We start from the raw sequence: 19853 nt of genomic DNA on the forward strand, positions 1-19853 counted from the left end.
TGATTATAGAAGAACACTGTTCTCTTATCTCCCAGCCATCTGTTGCTCTGGCGAGCACTTGTGTTTCATTGCCAGTCACAACATCAATATTTTCGTTTTCCTTCTTTGTACGAGTGTGCGTGCCTTCCTGTCAACAATACAGAATCTGTGATATAACTAACATGAATGTGACTACTAGTACTAACACAAATGTGACTACTACTACCAGTGATTCTTTGTAGAAAAACATGAACTACCGCATTGGTTATAGACCTCAGGGCCTGGGCGGAGTCTTCTTTCTTGCATAGAAATGTTTGGTGAAAACATTCTGGCCTTAGCCACCTCATGACGTAAAACCCACCTTTTCTTTTCGCACCTGTGGCGCAGTGCTTCACTTCTGTCCTCCCGCCTCTTCCAGGGCTGGCAGCTGGTATGCTCGTAAGAAAGAGTGGCAGTCGTTGCAAATATTTTTGTCTTAAGCTTACTGACAATATTTGACTCTTAACCCTTTTATGGTCGTCACCTAAAACATGTACGGCATTGATTGCACATTTGGAAGTGCCCACCTGAATGCGAAACTGCACACACCGAGGGAGGTGTTGCTCTTTGCTACGTCTCTGGTGAACTATAAATGTTACATTTGCACGGTGTTTCACTTTGCTGGGCTACGGTATTTATAGTTTTCAAGTTAGATGGGCATGAGGCCCACTGCACCCACAGGCCGCTCTGGTGTTAGTGCCAGAGCTGCAAGTTAATTAAGAAAAACCTGAGCATCAACCCTTTTCTTGTGCTACTACTTTGTAAAGAAAACCCGACTACTGGAAAATATTTTTCGGAGAAAAAAAAAAAATTATCGTTACTGGCCATGCCTGGTGGGTTGAATGGGCCAATGTGGGAACTGTGCGACGATGTTGACGTTGTTTCCTCCCCTGCATTGCAGGCGTTGCAGCAGGAGATAGAGTCCCGCAGCCGCCTAGTCAAGTCCCTGCTGAGGCAGTGCGAAGCGCTCTGCACGGGTGTGCCCCCAGACTCTGCGGAAGATCCGAGGCAGACGACAGAGGGCGACCGTGGTCCTCCCGGTGGTGGCGACGGAGCGAGGGGCGACCGTCGGCCGACGCCGTTCTTCCCCAACGACGCCCAGCGGATCCGGCGGGTGGCCAGCAACCTCGAGAAGCGATGGCATGCGCTCTGGCTCCGCTCCCTCGAGTGGCAGTGCCTGCTTGAGCAGCTCTTGCACGGCTCCCAAGTGGTGAGCCAGAGTCTGCATTACTCTCTAGAGGCAGCAGCTTCTAGATTGGCTCGGGGGCAACTTTCTCTGGTAATGCTGTCAAAGGTACGGGCTCGCGTGCCCTCTCCCTGACTGAGCTTCCACTAAAGCTGCACGCATGATCTCCTCTCCTCAGGAAAACCACGGAAAGTTGCCCTGGGTATAGCCACATGTTCTTCACCGGGGCTGAAAATAGTTAATTTTTTCCCTTTTCTTCGTCGACGGAGGAGTGACGGAATCCCTTCTGTATGACCTTTTAGGAAGAAAAAAAAAAGAAATTGGCTGGGGAGACTAAAGTCGTGCATGTTTGAGAGATTCAACGGAGAGTTTGTGGGTTTAGTTATTTTACCCGAGGCTACAGCATGTGGTTTTCCAACCATAGATTAGCCTTTGAGAACCGTTTTATTCCTGATTTTTATATGATGAGGATTCTCATCAGATGAGGTGCTTTTGCTACCGATAATCTTGGGAAAGATGCATGGACTTGTTTGCATGGTGTCACAGTGGAAGCCCTTGTGCATTTTATTGCCTCTCAGATATTTGGAGTTCTGCATTGCTGTCGCATGTGACTGAACAGAAAGAGCAGGTGCAGCCCCGACCAGTGTTTCCTTGGCCGGCACTTTTCGTGCATGACATGCTCGCATCTTTTTTCTCGATCTAGCTTCGTTGGTCCTGTTTGTGTAAAATCCTGCCCACCCCCGCAGGGCGCTTTGGACTGGGACGCTGGGAGCGAGGTGGGCTACGGGGACGAGCCGAGGACCAAGCAGCCGCGCCTCAGCTGCGACGGGGCCGGCTCCGCCATGATGCATCCGCCTCTGGACCCACCTCTTCCGACGGACCACGACGGGATGGAGTCCGAGCATGAGGAGGTCCTCCACGCACTTCCGAGCCCCCCCACCCACCTCGAGAAGGGGGTCATGGTGGGCAGCACAGCCATCACAGAGCTCAAGGTGGGCGCCTCTTTGCTATGTCGTCGGGTCTATCCCCTAGGAGGGAAGAGCTTGGTCTCACACTGTAACAAATCAAAGCTACGGGGCAACTGGTCCCGTCGTGAGCCAGCTAGAAATTGTGTGGAAAATTGCTCCAACACGAATATCGGATCGGCGTGCTAATGATACACATGTCGGAGCAATATGCCACCCAGCTTCTAGCCGACTGGCACCTAGACAAGGCGGCCGGTAGCATCGGCCATAGGCCATTGGAAGATGAGATGGAGCAGACGAGACTTCTGTGTACTTTTTGTGACCTTAAAACAGTTTTATGGGAAACTTGGCTGGCATGGAGTCAAGGGCAGGATGGTGAAGATAATGGCTGTCTTTACTGCATGCTAGCTGGACATACTACCACACGCCTCCACATCTGGGATAAGCCCTTAAAGTGACCGCATAAATTGGCTCAATGACGTATCGTGCTACGATTTACCACAGAGGCACCTGAAGGTGGTGGAAGCATCGCATCGGGACAGCTCCGGCACAAAGTTGGTTTGACGGGAGCGGTGTTGCCTCTTTAAATACGAAGCATCCCGCCAGACCCCCGTACTGCTCCTGTATCTTCACACTGGATCGAGCGAGGGCCCATCCTACTGCATGCCCCTTGGACTTTTTTTGCTCTCGGACCTAACGAGTGCTTGTCGTCATTTTTTCGTGACTGTCCCCGACTTTTGCGGGGGCTTGGTCTCTCGTGGTAATCGTTTGTAAAAACTAAGGAACCGTGGTGTGCTGGCAATGCGCAGGTGTCATGCAAGGGCCGGCGGCTGGAGATCCTTCACGATGTGGGCTACTCGAGCGAGAGCTCTACGCAGCTGTCGAGCGAGGACTGCATCCGGGTGTACAGCTACAGCCCGGAGTCGTCTTTGTTCCGGGAGTACCGAGATGGGCTGCCCTCGGACGGGCCGGGCACCCTGCCTTTCCTCACGCCTGAGGAGGAGGAGGAGGAGTACCAGGCCTCCCCGCTGGTGCAGTCCGGCAACGCCGACTTCTACAAGATGACCTCCCTCGAGGAGGCCGCCTTCTCTGACCAGAACGGGTGAGGCTGGCCAGATGTCAGATGCCAAGCCTGACAGGGTGCCTACCGTCTCTGCCTTGCGTTGTGCCTCCGGCACGCGCCGCTTGCCTTTTGCCATTCCTTGGCCGCGCAGAGTCACTTGAAAGCTCGAGCTGGCCATTTTTCGCGGTTAAAATTGCATTCTTGAGGTTTTTTTGTCTTTATGCTTTATGGTTGCAGCATTACTAAAGGTTTTCGTTTAATTTATTCCAATTCTATAGAAGTACTAGAGCTTTTGCACTCCTGCACAGAACTGTGAGGCTAAGCAAAACCTCGTCTTATTGAATCGAATGTGAGAACCAAAACGCATCTCTGCCATGCTCGAGAGAGGAGATGCAGGAAAAAGTGAGAGGAATGGGTCATGCGTGTGACCAAGGTCTGCCGTTGCCACTCTCCTTGAAGGGTAAACAACATTTCGGTGTCTTCGTTCTTTGTTACAGTCCACAGAAACAATGAGCCCTCTCGAGGCATTTCCTTTCTTCTTTCTCGAAGCCCGCATCCTCGTTCCTAAGAAACAAGTAGATATCTTACAGAAAAGGTGAGGTCGCCATTGCCCTGCCCCTTGTTCACTCACCGCAGCGTTGTGGCTCGCCCGGAGCAATCCTTCGACCGTAGCTTGGTACCGTCACGTCGCCATAGCTCTCCACGACGGGCAGACGAACTTGCTCGCCATATGGAGCGGGGCACGACTCCATTAGCGTTGATACCATTAAAATACAATCGCTCGACTAAGACGTTTTGCAAAGGCAGTGAAGGTGCAGCAGCACTCGACGAGGTTTTTTTTATAGAGCGGCACTTTCTCTTGCAAGTTAGCGATGGCGTTTCCCCGCTAAATTTAGTGGGGAAATGCTCACATCCTGCGACGTGACGCCATTACATTGCGCATTTGTGTTATCTGAGGCTGCAATAATTTTTCCGCTAAATTTGGCAAAGGGATATGCGCAACAAGACCCAACAAAAGCAAGTCGCGCGACACCGTCATGTGATATCGGGTCATACGACTTCTATTTTCCCGCATCGCGTGATGTCACGCGGTCGGTCCAATGCAAGCGAGAGGGGCTTGTGCGGAGCTCCCCTACAAAGCGGTTGCTTTTGTCGAACGCACCCGCAGGCCCTGCGAGGAAGATCCGCCGCCGGGGGAGGAGGGCCAGAGATCCGGCCGCTCGTCGGCCAGAGTGCAGGAGTGGCTGGAGACGTGCGAGGCCCCCGTGACGGCCGCCCGGGAGGAGGAGGAGGAGGGGCCTGTGGACAGCTCGTGCGACGCCAGCGGAGAGTACACCACCAACGACGAGTCGGAGGACTGCCACGAGTCTGACGGGGCCGACTCCTCGCCCAGCAGCGAGGGGCTGGACACCTCGCGCAGCGTGTCGCTGCTCAGCAAGTCCGGCACGGGCTCCGTCGAGACTGTGGTGCAGGTGAGCCGGATTGCTTGAATGGAACGTAACTGGACGTCGTAGTCTAAATGTCGCTTGACCTCATAACTCAATGTCGCGGTGTTACGTAGCAACACACGTTGCACTGTTGGGTGACCACGTAAGTGACGTTACACCAACCCACCTGACCTGGATTGATGTCATGTGTCCACCGTCCGCTAAATTTAGCGGGAAGATATACCTTTGTCACGCTATAACAGTAACCTTTAGACTCTGGTATGGAGGTTGTGCCGACGTCATAGTTTGTACTGCCTTTGTGGTGCAAAGGCCCTAGAACCCCCCTGTCCTTGTCCTGGCAAATACACCTTTAGTGTTGTTGGGTTGGCTCCTGCAGTGGCCCATTGGTATTATATCTGTAGTACAGACCACCATAAAAGTTGGAGTCGCCGAGAGATCCGGAGGTTTATAGTTCAATGTGATTAAGGGCATGCTGTGTATCTGAAGAGCAGATTAAATCTGTACAGATTGTCAAAGTTTATTCTTCTGAAGGCTTAGTTCACAAGTGGGCCATAGCAGTTACATGGTACTTATTAGAGTAGGTTTGTATTACTTTAATGTTGTGATTGTAAGCTCAGTGAGAGTAGAAACAAAATTCTACTTGTTCACATAATTTAAGTAGACCTTTCACAGAAAGTTTGCCTCTTGGCCTTCTGGATTTCACCGTGCAGAGAATTGTGAAACCATGGAAATGTACCCTTGAGGCTGACATTGATGCTTTTCATAAATGGTGCAATCTATTCTCTTTATCCTTGTGGGTGCAGAATATGAAGAAAAAAGAGCAGCTACAACACACAGTTGATAGTCTGTTTTGTTACTGCCATTATGAAATTAAAAAATGGTACACCAACTGAACCTCTTTTGACACGGGGTTATAGGGTTGGCATCCATGTGATGGTTATAAGATTACGAAAGAGCATCACGAAAAACCGTTACACGGCTGCTAAATTTAGATTAATTTTGTGAGACTGGCTAATTAATTATTAGTAATTAATCACAATAATTACACTAGGTTAAGGAGATCAGTCTATGTGTTTCCACTTCACACTCTGTGCCTCCCCACTTTTTTTGTAGGATTACAATATGTTTAACTTTACTTTTATTCATAGGCGCTCTTTCATGTGCCACGCATTGGATTGCTGTAATGTGCAGAGAAGACGATGTGGGTGCCACATATATTTAGGAACATCTATTAAATCATAAATTGACAAATGAACATGTAGCATACAGGATGCACTCAGGTCCAGCATACCAGTGTTTTAGCCAGGGGCACCGGAATAGACCGATCTCACTAAGCATTGGGCGAATGCGTAAAACCGCCATAACTTTAGTTCACAGGAGGCAGACGGCCGTGCACGCGAGGGCTTGTGCCCTCTCGTGCTCTACACGCGAAGAGCTCCAGCGTGGTTGTCGCACGTGCAGAAAGACTAAAGTTCCCTCGCTGCATTGCGGCAGCGGTGGCGTAGTCAAACTGGCCGGTGAGATCGGTCTATCGGAAACTAACAGACAGCTTGTGGCTAGCAAAAGCTGGCTTGACCAAGTTGTTGTGCGAAGGGAGTCGTGCGAGGTCATGTACCAACGTTTTTCAGTCCAGCTTGTTCTGCCCAATTTGTTCCGTATGCTTTGCACACCCTAGTCAAACAGTTTTATGGTGTCTGTGAGAATAGGCCTTTTCTGTGGAACATTTAGTTGTTTGTTCATTTATTACAAGTGAAATATCCAGCTATTAGGTGATTACATCAGGGTTATTGCGCCAGCAGATGACTTTAGTTCACACAGAAAGAATAAAACTCTGAAATGAATAAATGACAGACACTTGTTCGCCGATTGTCTTGAAATGAATGGGGGTCAGCTTGAAGCAAGGCATCAATAGATCATTCCGATCCTTTGCTGTCCGAATAGAAAACGAATGGAGATGCACAGTATAGTACAGGAGGGGATAAACGGCTTTCTAGAGGTCAATGCAGCACAAAACGCTGTTGTCGGGCACTGTTGCCAAGTGAGGTTTGATCAAATTTGCGAAAGAGAGACATTCTGGTAATTTTGTATTCCAGTTCAAAGTTTGGAAGATTAGCCTGGGAGTTGAGTGAGGTAAGCATGATGTAGTCATACTAAATGAACCTTCAACCAATTCAACCGCTTTACGGAGGTGACATCGATAGGTATCCCATACTGCGCATGCTTATACTTGCTTGGGTCGAACTAGTATAAGGATCTAGTTCCCAGTTTACGCAGACTGCGAAAGCGGTGGCACAGTGTGCACAACCGGAGGCGTTTTTCGCGCTTCCTGCACCGTAGTGGCGAATCCTTTAACCGAGGCAACCCCGTGGTTTGTGCCCAGGTGGGTGCCAGCTCAGCGCTGTCTGAGGGCGACTTTGTGCCACGGGTGGTCCTGCGGAATGGCGGGGGCCGCAAGAAGCGCTTGCGCGAGCGGCCCTGGAGCGTGACCGAGGTGGGCCAGCCTGGAGCGCTCCAGCTGTCCTCCCACTCCACTTCGGAGACTGCCCTCAACGTGCTGCTGGCCACCTGCTCCTCGTCCAAGGTCCCGAGGTGAGCTCTCCTTGGGTGCTTGCCAGAGACTCGCCGGTCACATGTGGGCTCCCACTCACATGCTAGGCAGACGGGACATACTTTGGGACATCGCGTCTCTTTCTTCAGGCAGTCAGCATTTCTTATCATTGGATACAAAATATTCCCGCAAAGGCCCAGGCAACTCGAATGTAAGGGTTACAATGGGCTGCCTGATGACGAACCAAATAAAACGGGCATATAAAGGAAGTTTTACGTAACTTAAACACGAACCACATCTAACCCACGAACACAAAAACACTTTAAAAACATCTATGGAGTGAATGCAAAAACCTAAAAATGAGTAATTATTCGCATTTTGAAAACAACTCTCCTAATTGTGTTTTTTAATGGGCGAAATATGGCTATTTTTGAAATTTTCTCTCGTATTGCTAGGTAATTTTGGTGCATAATGGGAACTTGTGGCTCATCCATATCTTGTAGAACCAGTTGGCTCATCAAAATGGTGTTCTGCTCATAGTTTCTGCTTTAGTTTTCGCTCATGGCTATAGTGATGTTTAACGCAAACTTATGGGAGAGCTTACGAAATGTAAGAATATTGTTTTTTTAGGCTTTACAGATATGTTTTAAAAAAATCTGCGAAAGCTACACTAGTGCTCTCTTTGCAGGTGAGTTATACAACCAGAAAGACATGATATAGGGGGATAATCGTCACTGGAAGTCGAATAATTAACTAAAACCTGTTCATTAACTTTTTAATTAGTGAAAATAAACATATGACTCCAATTGGAAACTGGCTGAGTTTCATCGAAAACCAATTAATGTGTAAACTGCCAAAAGGTTTGGAGCATGTAAGTCACCACTCATGCAACTGGCTCAAGCTGGCAGCACAAAAATGTGAATTGCTAAGTGTACGGTAGTGTCATGATTTGCGTTTTTGCACCTTATCCCGATTATTCTTATTACACAAGCATGTCCGAATAGCGTAAACGAGCGAACCTCCCTGAACTCATCTTAAGGTGAAAATATTTCGTTTGACATTGTTTTACAAGATTCACCACCTTAACCCAACAATTAAAAATAAACTATTTCCTCCTCCCACTTCATTTTTTTCCGAGATAACAACTGTAAAATACAACCGATATATGTGTCCACCCCTTCTTACGCTAACTCTTCCATACCTTTCACAATAATTGAATCGAAGGCTTTATCCGACAACATAGTCACAACTAACAATATGGACATGTCCAAAAAAATGTTTTAGGCGAATTTTTGGAATCCACAGGGGTCTAGTTTTTTTTAATCTAAGTGTGTTTGAACTTTTGGTAATTTTTTATGTTTTGTTGGTGCTTTTTCGTTTTGTTGTTCATGAGTGTTTATGCTTTTTTATTGTCCTACAAATATGAGCTGCCCTTCCCTTGTATAATGCCTTGTACGATAGCTTTCAAGGTACTAATAGATAAATAAATAAAACAATATGTAGTTTTGGGTTTGGTCATGCTGGTTATTACAATATGTAATTTGTCCACAAGAGTTATTAAAAGCAGTGCAAAGAGAACGAGAGCCCATTGAGTGTCTCTAAAGAGTAAAAAACACCTTTTTTTTTTTAATTGTTGGAATTAACTTTAGTGGGAGGACTCTCAACTCCCAAAAGCATGTTTTTTAACTGCCTGTATAGGACACCTAATCATAAAGTAAACTTTCCCCCAAAAAAATTAAGTTCTAACGTTTCTTTTGAGACTTATCCGAGTGATTTCCTAACATGCTCCTACTTCTGGACCGGTACGTCGAAACAGAAGCACATTTCGGAATTGCTTCCAAAGGTGAACGAGTCTCGCTACGTAAATATTCCATCGAAAAATTCTTTTTTCAAAGGAAGTTTTGTGATGGGCCCAGGCACTTAAAACAAAGACATTTTCTGGGAGTTTGGCGTCCGTGTAAGATCAAAAAGTTCTAAAACTTTTCTATCTCGAGGAGCACTTATCTGGCTCAGCCAACAGCCAAGGAAGCCTTCGTGGTGTAGTCATTGGTACATTAAAGCGGCGCAGAAGTTTATGAGCTTTGTAAACAATAATGCCTACGCTACGGAGCGCTTGGCTCATAGTTACGCACAAATGTGTGGCTCGGATCTTCCTAAATGGCGGTTTAACTGGAAAAATGCTTACTCGGGGGCAGAGACGGGTGAGGAAATTTGGGAGCCTGGGGAAGCCACGAGGCTACCCCAGGGAACCCTAGGAACCGAGTTCAAGAACGCACACTTGGAGGGTCCTTGCGACGCTAACCTCCGCCACACGCGTGTGTCCCCAGCGGCCGGCCCCGCACCTGCTCGGTCGGGGTGCAGAAGGACCCGCCGTCTCCAGAGCGGCGGCAGCGCCGCACCCGGGGCCTGCGGGGGGGCCTGCGGTCAGGCTCCAGCTCGGAGGGGGCCCCGTCGGGGGCGTCGTCCGCCCAGAAGCGGCCCAGCAGCCAGGAGGGTGGCGGCAGCGGCCGCAGGGTGCGACGCTCCTCGGCGACCTCTCGCTCCACGGGCGGCTCCCTGCACAACATCTCCTCCTCCTCGGGCACCGACAACTACCAGGTGAGCCTCTCTTGCGCCTGGCCGGGGTGGAAGCTGTGGGGCTCGCTTGGGACATTTACTTAAGAATTGTATTCAATGCATTCATTTTTAGGGCCAGCTCCCGAGGCTTTAGTATCCTCGCTGGGGTTTAGCCTAGATGACGTCACGGTGGCACTACCTTACAGTGTCGTGTCCTGGCTCATCCCGACATCACGTCACATTGTGACATTGTGTGGCACTGCGACAACTTCGTAGATTCACAAATTCCTCGCAATATGTCCTTCAGTGACCCGCAGAAGGAGGAGCATGAAGAGGCCTTCTAAATGCTACGCGTTTAGAATGCCTTTAGGAAATGCCAACGAGACAGCCAATATTAATGCTATAGCTTTACGGATGACATTTTGCAGGGATTTTGCTGTCGCCGTTTGTTGTCTGTCATCGCGGTGTAGATGTAAAAACTCTTTTCTGCCCTTATGGCACGACGAGAGAGAAGTCTGGTGTTTCCATTGTCTTCACTGCGCAGAGAGGGAAGAGTGGGGAGGCCAAAACGACCCGCCAATAACGGCATGACGACGAAGAAATGTCTGGTCTGATGTTAGTCATTATACCTAGAAATCAGAGTCCAAATAATATTGGAAGGGTAGGAGTGACTTTTTTAACTGAGGTGAATTAGTTTGAAATTTATGATTTTTAAATGGCATCAACCACTGTCTGCACCGTTTGTTAGTTGTTACTAGGTCATCTTGAAGTTGGTTGTTATCATGCACACAAGTTTCACATTTTTGAAAAACTGGAGGCGGGGGGGAGGGGGGGCTTAAACGCTAAAACATGGTGAAGAGCACTGTGCAGATGACACTTGCTCCTGGCACACGCCTGCCCCTCCTGCCTGTCGTTGCGTAGAGGATCACATGACATCTCGTACCGCGTGATAGCCATGTTCTCGGCGGCCCGAGGCCAATTTTGCCAGACGGAGCCGAAGTTTCAGTTTCGATATCTGTTTGTGTTTAAAATTAGGTTTAAAAATATATATCCCATTTTTCACGAAGCAAATGACGTAGTGGCTTTTACTGGGGCTTTTTAATGCGAAATCAGTCATTATCTCGAAATCTTCGGAATTGAGTGGGGTTGCCCTTTAAGATGACATTTCTTTTTTCGTTTTTTATGAAGCTCCTTAGGGTCTAGCCTTGTCCGTCCGGCGTCTGTGCTCACATCGATTGCCATCCCATCTGTCTTCTTAAAAAAAGAAAAAAATGTTACCGCAGTCGACAGGATTCGAACCTGTGTGGGGAGACCCCAATGGATTTCTAGTCCATCGCCTTAACCACTCGGCCACGACTGCGGGATGAGTAGGGGACTCTTAGATGTGGTAGTAACTTAAGAGCTGGGGATGTTATGGATGAAGCGTTGCATGTAGCCACTCAACATCTATACAGGAGAGGGCGCTGCGGTCAAATGCTCAAATGCGTATATAACCCCATTCTATACCATGCATTCCATACCAACGCAACCCGGAACTCAGCACTACCTATGAGCAATAAAAAAAAAAAAATCGGCACCATCAGCACTACCTATGAACAAAATCAGTATCATCAGCACCACCAGAGCTTTGCCCCAATCAACATCATTCACCACGTGGAGATGCGGTAATTTTTTTTATACTTTAGCACGATGCTGCTTAGCTGCCAATATTAAGGGTCTGTGGACTCATCAAGCTGCAATGCCGCAGCTTTTTTTCCACAGCTCCTTCATCTGTAGTTGTGCATGGTGAAAATAAACTGATTTGATTTGATTTGATAATCCACACGAAGAGAAAATTTGTCTGGGTACTCGTGTCTTGGTGGACAGGTACTTTGGGGCCTTGCCTCTGTTGGTTCCACCGAGGACAGTGAGCATTGCTTATCGTGCCTGACACGTGCGTCTGTTGGGTCACCAGGACTGCCTGGGGGTGGCGGTAACGCCGTCTCCCAAGGGCCACCTGTCTGCCAGGACGCCGACCCTGGCACACGTGGAGGAGCAGAGCTCGGTCTCGGATCAAGTCTGGGACGATTATCAGGTGCGGGACAGGGTCACATGACCTCTCAGAACTGCCAGTGCCATCTACATTTCTGGCTCTAAGTCATGTCATTGTACGGAAAGAAAAGCGCCAAAAACTGGGACAGAGTCGACAAAAAGTGCACAAAGAGACGACACTAGATACACTTGCAACTGAATTTTTTATTTAGAAAAACACTGTTTTAAATACACTCCAAAACACCCCACGTCATTTTCCACATCATTTTCTAAGTGCCCACTCTTCATCAAAAAATAAATGCTTTTTATCTGTCAGGATCAAGGAGGGTTCACTGATACACTTATATGCACCCTTTGTTTTTGTAACATACGCCGCTTCGTGGATTACCTGGTAGTCTTTTTGCAGTGTCACCCAACAATAGAAATGTCATTGAACACTGGTGTACACACACGTCAGCTGCAATGCACAGCCAAATGTCCAGAAGGTGACTGTTTTAAGGAGGCAGCATGCTCTCTTGCGGTGCACAAAACAAACCGCTGAAATACACAGATTTTTTTTAACATAGCTAAACATGGAAAAACATTAACCAATTTTTTTTTTATAAACACTGGAAAATCTATAGCCTAGCTACAATGGGTGCCGACCCAGGCACGCAACTGTGAAAGACCTTGGTAGCACGAGCCAGTGCCAGAACACTGTGCAGGTCTCTCTGGCCACGAACCCAAAGAGCAGGTAGTGATGTGCTTTTGGCAGTCTGGCAGACAGACTGTCAGGGCACACATGGCTGCTCGTTTCCCTGTTGAGATGAGGAAGGCTGACTCGAATTCCCTTTCTGGGTTCTACGAACAATCAGAATTTATTGGGGAACTGTTTAGTTGGAGTTGGAAAATAATTTAATGGCCCCCTTAATGGGGTTGTAAACACTTCAGGAGCCCTTGCAATGTCACATCGTGAGATAAGTGACGTCTCATTTCGTCAATGAAATGAGAAAGGAATGACACTCAAGATTTTTTTTATGTCTATTCATTTCTGAAAGCTTTTTTTTTATTGAAATGAAGATTATTTGTGTTCCCAGTTCTATGGATGTTTGTCATTTATTGAGGTTCGGTGTTCGGTGACAATTACACATTTGAAAGTGACCTCCTAAATGCAAAGCTGCAAGCACCGCAGGAGGCATTGCTACTTAGTTAGTAGGGTATGTATCTTAGTAAAACATATAAAATATGTTTACATACTAAGTATATGCTACTTAGTATGTCTTTGGTGAACTATAAACGTTATATCTGCACTGTGTTTCGCTTTGCTAAGCTACTTATAGTTTCCAAATAAAACGCTTCAAGCACTGGATGCTCATTTTGCACACCGGCCACTCGGGTGGCAGTGCCAGTGGGAGCCCTGGCTCTTCTGATTGAGACTTGCGATGCTTCTTGGGAATTTGGAGGATGAGAGCTCATTATCCGACAACGATGATCTGTATAATACCTCCGGTTCGGAATCTAAAGCTGCTAGAACATCGCGGAAGCGGACGTGCCAAAATGAAGCAATGGAAAAGATGTGACAACTTTCCGCCTTTAATATTTCTATTTGATGCTCCTCAACCTAAACAGCCTGCAAACACTGTATAAATGCGTGCTAGATAATTAGATTAAAAAAAAAAATGCACATTGATCTTTCTTTATACTATTCCTTTGGCAACAAAACCATACCACTAAAAGACATTTTTCGGGAAAAGATCAACCATTAAGGGGTTAATGAATCTCAATAATGCAAAGCCACGATGACGTCCCATCCATCTTGAAATCTTGGCAGCATGTTACGTTACGCCACTGCTGCCGGCACGCTCGGTGGGAACAGTAGCCTTTCTGCGGGTCGGCACGAGCGGAGCACGCGACGGCACGAGTTGCCTCGTACACCGTCGCCTGCCTGTTAACAGCAGGTAGGAGAGCGTCACGCATGTGTGAAACGCTTAGGGAGATTGGTCTATTCTGATGATTTACTGGGGAACAGGCGTTAGGACCATTTGCGATCACGAGGAACCCCCTAGCCACCTTGAAATATTAGCGAAAAATCTTTCTCTCTCCCATTCCTGCATTCAAACATGAGAGTTTGAACGTCCTTCCTCATTGACCTTCACCCTCATTGACATTTTCGCCCCAGTCTCTCATTCTCATCTTCCCTCCCCTCATCCCCGCAACAGAGAAGCCAGCCGGAAGCTACCAACGAGCATTATTAACGATGCTACAGTTGCCAGGGTGCGAGTGTTCAGTTTAGAGTGGTGCGTCGATACGTCGCTTAGCTTCGTATTCTGTCCACTACAAAGGAGCACTGCACTTGCGGGAATGTGAACGCCCAGTGGAGGTGGATGTACAGTTCTCACTCTGTACTTTTTCTGGCTTCTCCCACAACATTCATTCGACTACGAATGGAGATCATGCAGTGCCCAGCTCCCCAACTTTGCCTCTTTCGCTACCCTCGTTGTTTGGGTAGGGAGGAATGACACTGAGAGGAATTCCTCCTGACTGAAAACTGAGGTTGTACATCTGCTTTTCAGAAATTCTAGTTCTTTGGAACCCAGTTTTAAAGATGCGTGCCATACAGTGCGTGGAATGTTACGGCAGCCCGAATGTGACCGTGCTCCCGCCGTTGGTTCTCCATACTAACAAAGCCGGTGGCGCGCATCCTGCCCCGTAGGACCCGCCATACTTCAGCGAGCCGTACAGCGAGCAGACGGCAGACGAGGACCAGGTGAAGAAGCTGCTGGATTTTGGGGACGACTACTGGGCCTTCATTGGAAGCCCCTCGGATGACACGGCCTCACTGGGGCCTCCCAGGAGGGACATCCCACGCAGGTCCCCACACAGGACACGCCCCACGGCCAAGGTGGGTGCGCACGTCCTGCCCCTCTTAGACCGGTTCTCGATTGAGTGTCAAAGACGACCGAGGGGACAAGGACGTGATGCCATGAAAGCTTGCCCATGTCTTCAGTGGCTCTAGGCACTGACCAGTGGCCACTGACTATGGATGGGAATGGCAGCTAGGGGCAGTTTCAGTAGTCCAGCGCGAGCTTTCTACCTTTTGTGACTTTTTGCCATCTCGTGAGCCAAACCGAACTTGACATCCGTGCCTAGACAGCGTTAGGTCGCTTTTCGCCTTTGAGGTATGGCGATGCAGCTTAAGCCGTAAATAAGAAATTTAACCACTTCACTACCACCGCTAGCCCGGGGTCACTACGTGCATCACGCAGTAGTGATACACGACCACACGCCGGTACAACACTATTCTACATGGAAACGGGCAGGGGTGGCGATTGAACCCCCTGGGTAATGCTATGCGAGCTTTCTCTGCACGTGCTCTGAACTGTGAGCTGCGGTGAAACTAAAGCACACTGAAAGGCAAGGTGCACGTGCTGTCTGAAAGGGAAGCCATTCTCATCTTCGTAGTGACTATATATAGCAGTTTCGACACTTTCATCCGCAGTATTTCTAATGTTCTAGCTGCACAATCATTGTTCGTAGTATCTTTCTTCTTGAAAGAACATTCCAAAAAGACACACACATGCCAAGTACGTAGTGAAACATAAACAGATGTAAAAACTTCGGAGCTGCAATTTGAATTTGTTTGTATACTAACCCGCTCAATAATTTATGTGTCTGTAAATGGGGAAATTCTTTAAATATTTTCCTTGGTGCCTTTACGGGTATATCGCCACGGCCGCAGCTGGCCAAGTAAGCGGCGCGCCCGTGGCCTAGCGGTTATCGTGGTTGGCTCCCCACGGAAAGAGCTGAGGTTTGATTCCTGGCTGTGGATGCACCTTTTTGTTGTTTTGTAAATGTCGTGTTCTGGCAAATTTGAGAAGCATGTTGCTTATTCGGGATTAGAATGTTCTACGCCGATTGTTCGAGAAGCCCACGCATCTACATAAGGGGCTCCGCGTGGCAAGCCGAAGGCAGTCTCTCCTCAACGTTCGATCCTGCTGTTTCACCGGCATCGACGCCTGCATCGCTAATTTTCTTCTATTTTGTTATGGGCACAAGTTCACCCCATTAAACGTTTAGTTCCCCAGTTGTTCGCTGCCTCATCATTTGTTATATGTGACAATACCATATGCAAAACTTTCGCAGAAAAGGTGGGAGATGAATGGGAGGTGAGGCATAGTGATTGAGTGATTGAATAACAGTTTGTCTTTATGAGTGAGCCCCGTATAACTGGTTCCCCATGAAGCATGCAGTGACTAATCTCCGCAGTGATCAGCATTGCTGCGAAAGCGGCATTTGCTCGTCGACACACTCTTTCTTATCATTTGTCGAGCTCTTCGGTACATCACTATGGTTGGTGGTCCGAATCTTTGCGGGAAAGTAGATACCTGGGCTGCGTTCGTGAACAGTTCAGTTAATAGGGTATTGTATGTCGCGAGTGCTGTATTCTAGGTGGGTGGAAAATGCGAGAGAGTATATGCTGCGAGGGGGAAAATGCATTTTCTGAGATCAGTATCTTGTGGCGACATTCTTTTAAGTATGCCAAATTAGCGAGCAATTCGAGTGCACATGAAAGTGAGGAATGCGGCCCAGGGTGGTTGTCCGTCCTCTCATTCCACCGACCGCCCTGCAGTCAGGAGGCACGGAGCTGGACTCCGACTCGGACATGGAGGACCTGCAGCACCTGCTGAGCCAGAGCGGCCGTGCCCACGCCTTCATACGCAACACGCTGCGCAAGATGGCGCTGGCGGGACAGGAGCCACAGCACCAGCGCTCACCCTCACCCAGAGACAAGATGTCCCCTCCCAAATTCGTGAGTGAGCCCCCCCGCACCTCCTCTCGGCTGCAGTTGACTGGTCATGCATGAGGATCGTGTTTCTGAAGGGCTGCTTTCTGACGAGGCTGTGTTTGCCTGTCGATTAAAGAAAGCGCTAGGAAATGTAGGAGGTCTAAAGAGCGGACAGCGTTACCTAGTGGTAGGACTTAGCAGTACTCAATTAGCGTTGCAAGACCAAGCCAATTTATGTGCAGCCAACTTAGAATTCAAAATGGCCACTTCTCTGTAATGTTTCCCGCTGATCGCTCACGAGGATTTTGTCCAAAAAATCAAACTTTCGGACTTCAGCCATCCGAATATGCACTATTTCTGTCAATAGGTCACGGTTCCTCCTTTAGGTCCAAAATATCGAACAAGTCCAACTTATCAGCATCAGAAAAATCGATCGGCGACTGTAAAGCAAAGTGTTCCATGAGAATTCCAAAGTCTCCTAGCTCCCTGCAAAAGCAGATTTTGTCAGTTTTGGGCTCAAGTCCAAGCAAGCCAAGTCAAATCCGTACAGGATGGCATGTTGACAGTGCATGCAGTGCATAGTTGTTGGTCAGTACCTGTTGGCATGTGATTCTGTATGACAATTTTGCGTGGTTTACAACAGAAGCAGATTGTTTTCATCAGAAAGTGCTGGCAAATGCGACAGCTTGGTGCCGCCGTGCGAGAAGATGAATTTTCTTTCCCTCAAACAGGAAATGCATATTATTGCCACTGCAGTATATGTAAAAAAAGAAGGCAGATATCGCGAGCAATGTTGGCACGTTTTTGTTGGCATTGACGCCCACAAAGATGTGATCGTTTAGGAAGAGATGAGCGCAAGCAAATCATTAAAAGCGTTTGCGATCGCGATGGCTCAAATTATAAAGACAATGCTTCGCAGGACTCTATAAACTCCAGCTCTCGTATCTCACGTATTAGACGCTTTCCAAATTATCAAAACATTTGTCAATGCCCATTATGATGACGTTGCGGTGCAATCATGATCGTACTGCGAGAATTGCATCATTCTGCGCTTTCTTTATAAAAGCTCGAGCATTCCAGACCAAGTTATTTCTGGAGTTAAAGCTTGTTCATGGATGACAACTAGTATACAGTCTAAGCTCGTTATAACAGACCTTGGTTTTGACCAAGATTTTGGTCTGTTGTAAAAGGAGTATGTTGTATGCAGATATGAAGTTGAGCCAATGGCGCATAGAGAAACACCAACGAACTTCACAAATTGGTATGTTATATCCAAATGTCTGTTGTAACCAGGTCTGTTATAATGAGCTTAGACTGTATTATTGCTGTTTGTAAATTTCATGCCAATTTCACAACTGAGCTCCTGCGTTAACAAAACTTTTATGACACGGGTGGAGCCAGCTGAACAAGGAAGGAAGGAGAAACAAAAATGACAACCGACCTGTGGCGTTGTTTGTTTCTCCTTCCTTCCTTGTTCAGTTCATTACACCCGCGATGTATCATACCCAACAAGCTCAGCTCATCCCCGTAGAAACCTTTATGTGTATCCCGTCAACTTTGTCGTAGCGGTATACGACTGTACCTTGTTCAGTGCATCAGAAAGCGTAAGCTCTCTCCGATCAAGAATGCCAGCCTGCTGGCGTGCGGAGGAAGATGTTTGAAAAATTGCTCGATGCATAAGTGGGAACTGCACATGAAATGCACCTTCCAAAACCTTCCCATCTGATTGTGCAGATACAAAGATCTTGTCCCAGATCTTTGTCAATTGAGAGGAAATTTCCCCACAATGGGGGGGAAAATTAATGGGAAGGGCAACTGCTGTTTCAGGCTGAGCTGGTGGCTACCTGTCAGACCAACCTGCATTGGCTCAAGATGATCCGCTTCCACCTCCATGCCGGAGAGGACTCTCCACAGCTTCAGAGTGAGTGCTGCTCCTCTACCTATGGGCTCGGGATGTAAAGTGGGCTACGGTTAAATCTTGGTTGAATGAACTTTCATACTACGCTAGAACCACATTCTTAATTTTCTCAGGGGGCTGCACGGTTAGCAGATGGGCACCTATGGCACCCTCTTGCTAAGTGTCTACCCTCTCACTTGCGCAACAACCGACAGATAGCGGATAGTGCAGCTCCAGCGGCTGATGGCGCTCAGTAACCACCTGGTCGCGCCAAACGCAGACAACCTTTTTAAATTATAAACGGCACGTGCTTCTTCGGTGCTAGAATGCTCAGGGCATGATTTCTATTTCATTCCCAATAAAACACATTAATATACACGAAACATATAAAACCGATTTTTCGTAGAGTAATTTCAGCTACGGTATGTGTTGTCTGCTTTTAGTGCTACCGGGCGGCTGCTGAGCTGTCATAAGCCGCAGTAGGGAAGGCTCTCTACGCAGCAGAGGCCGCTGCCACCCTCTGTCAATTGTTGCACCAGTCAGAGGGTATGTGGTTAGCAGACGGGTGCCATAGGTAGTAAAAAACAATTATCCTTTTTTTTTTACTTTTTCTTAAGTAAGTATGTTATTTGAAATATTGATGCAATGTTTCCACCACCTTTAGGCACCTCCGTGGTAAATCGTAGCACGATACGTCACCAAGCCGATTTATGCAGTCACTTTAAAAATCTTCAGTCAGATTCAGGGACACACTGTACATCAGTTGGGAACGTACGAACCTTTCCAAAAAGAGATCTTCGGTTGTCACCATTTTGCGACTCTTGCGACCTCTATCAGCCAGAAATTTCTGCCAGCCTCCTGGGCTGTGGAAACCTGGACAGCACAGCTCTCCACCTGTGTTGTGTATTCGGAGTTCGCCAGTCTTTCTTGAAAGTTTTTACTTTATTTGCCTATTCAAGATGCTTACCTATTTTGTGTTTTCTTCTACTGTGAAAACCAGGGAATACCACAGCTCATAACCTGCTTGCCCTTCGGGGGAAACAAACAAAAAAGCAAACCTACAACGACGTACGAAGTGGGCCGTTTGACGTTTTTTTACAGCAGAGCTGGCTAGTTTCCCCAGAATCTTGTCCCCCGCAAAGAAATGAAGACACCAAACTATGGACACCTACCGCCATCTATGGGCGAAGGCGGCAAGTCCCGTATCTAGTTGCTGTTGTCACTCATAGATGGCGGCATCCTTTCCACTCTGGCTTGCTGGCTTGCGGCCGGCCATTACTTTCCATTGTACAGCTCCGCTGCTCTTCCTTCTTCACCAGAGTGGAAAGGCTGAAAGTTTTTAAGGACTATTTCTGCCGTGATAATCTCCAGAAAGC

General features: G+C 47.8%; 1 protein-coding gene and 1 non-coding gene across 2 annotated transcripts in view; one reads left to right on the forward strand and one right to left on the reverse strand.

The window, feature by feature from the left end:
• Window positions 1–19853, forward strand: part of LOC8042354 — a 484035-nt gene that overhangs the window by 400918 nt on the left and 63264 nt on the right. The window contains exons 8-17 of the mRNA XM_042287475.1: window positions 920–1228; window positions 1951–2196; window positions 2979–3271; window positions 4401–4704; window positions 7061–7269; window positions 9556–9826; window positions 11739–11858; window positions 14508–14696; window positions 16425–16604; window positions 18408–18501. Coding sequence (XP_042143409.1) covers window positions 920–1228; window positions 1951–2196; window positions 2979–3271; window positions 4401–4704; window positions 7061–7269; window positions 9556–9826; window positions 11739–11858; window positions 14508–14696; window positions 16425–16604; window positions 18408–18501 — 2215 coding nt within the window. The remainder of the gene's footprint in view (window positions 1–919; window positions 1229–1950; window positions 2197–2978; window positions 3272–4400; window positions 4705–7060; window positions 7270–9555; window positions 9827–11738; window positions 11859–14507; window positions 14697–16424; window positions 16605–18407; window positions 18502–19853) is intronic.
• On the reverse strand, window positions 11063–11144 carry Trnas-aga. Its single transcript has one exon. It is a non-coding gene; the product is annotated as a tRNA-Ser (tRNA).

Source organism: Ixodes scapularis, unplaced genomic scaffold, assembly GCF_016920785.2.
Source record: "Ixodes scapularis isolate PalLabHiFi unplaced genomic scaffold, ASM1692078v2 PGA_scaffold10__122_contigs__length_95168666, whole genome shotgun sequence".
Taxonomy (NCBI): domain Eukaryota; kingdom Metazoa; phylum Arthropoda; class Arachnida; order Ixodida; family Ixodidae; genus Ixodes; species Ixodes scapularis.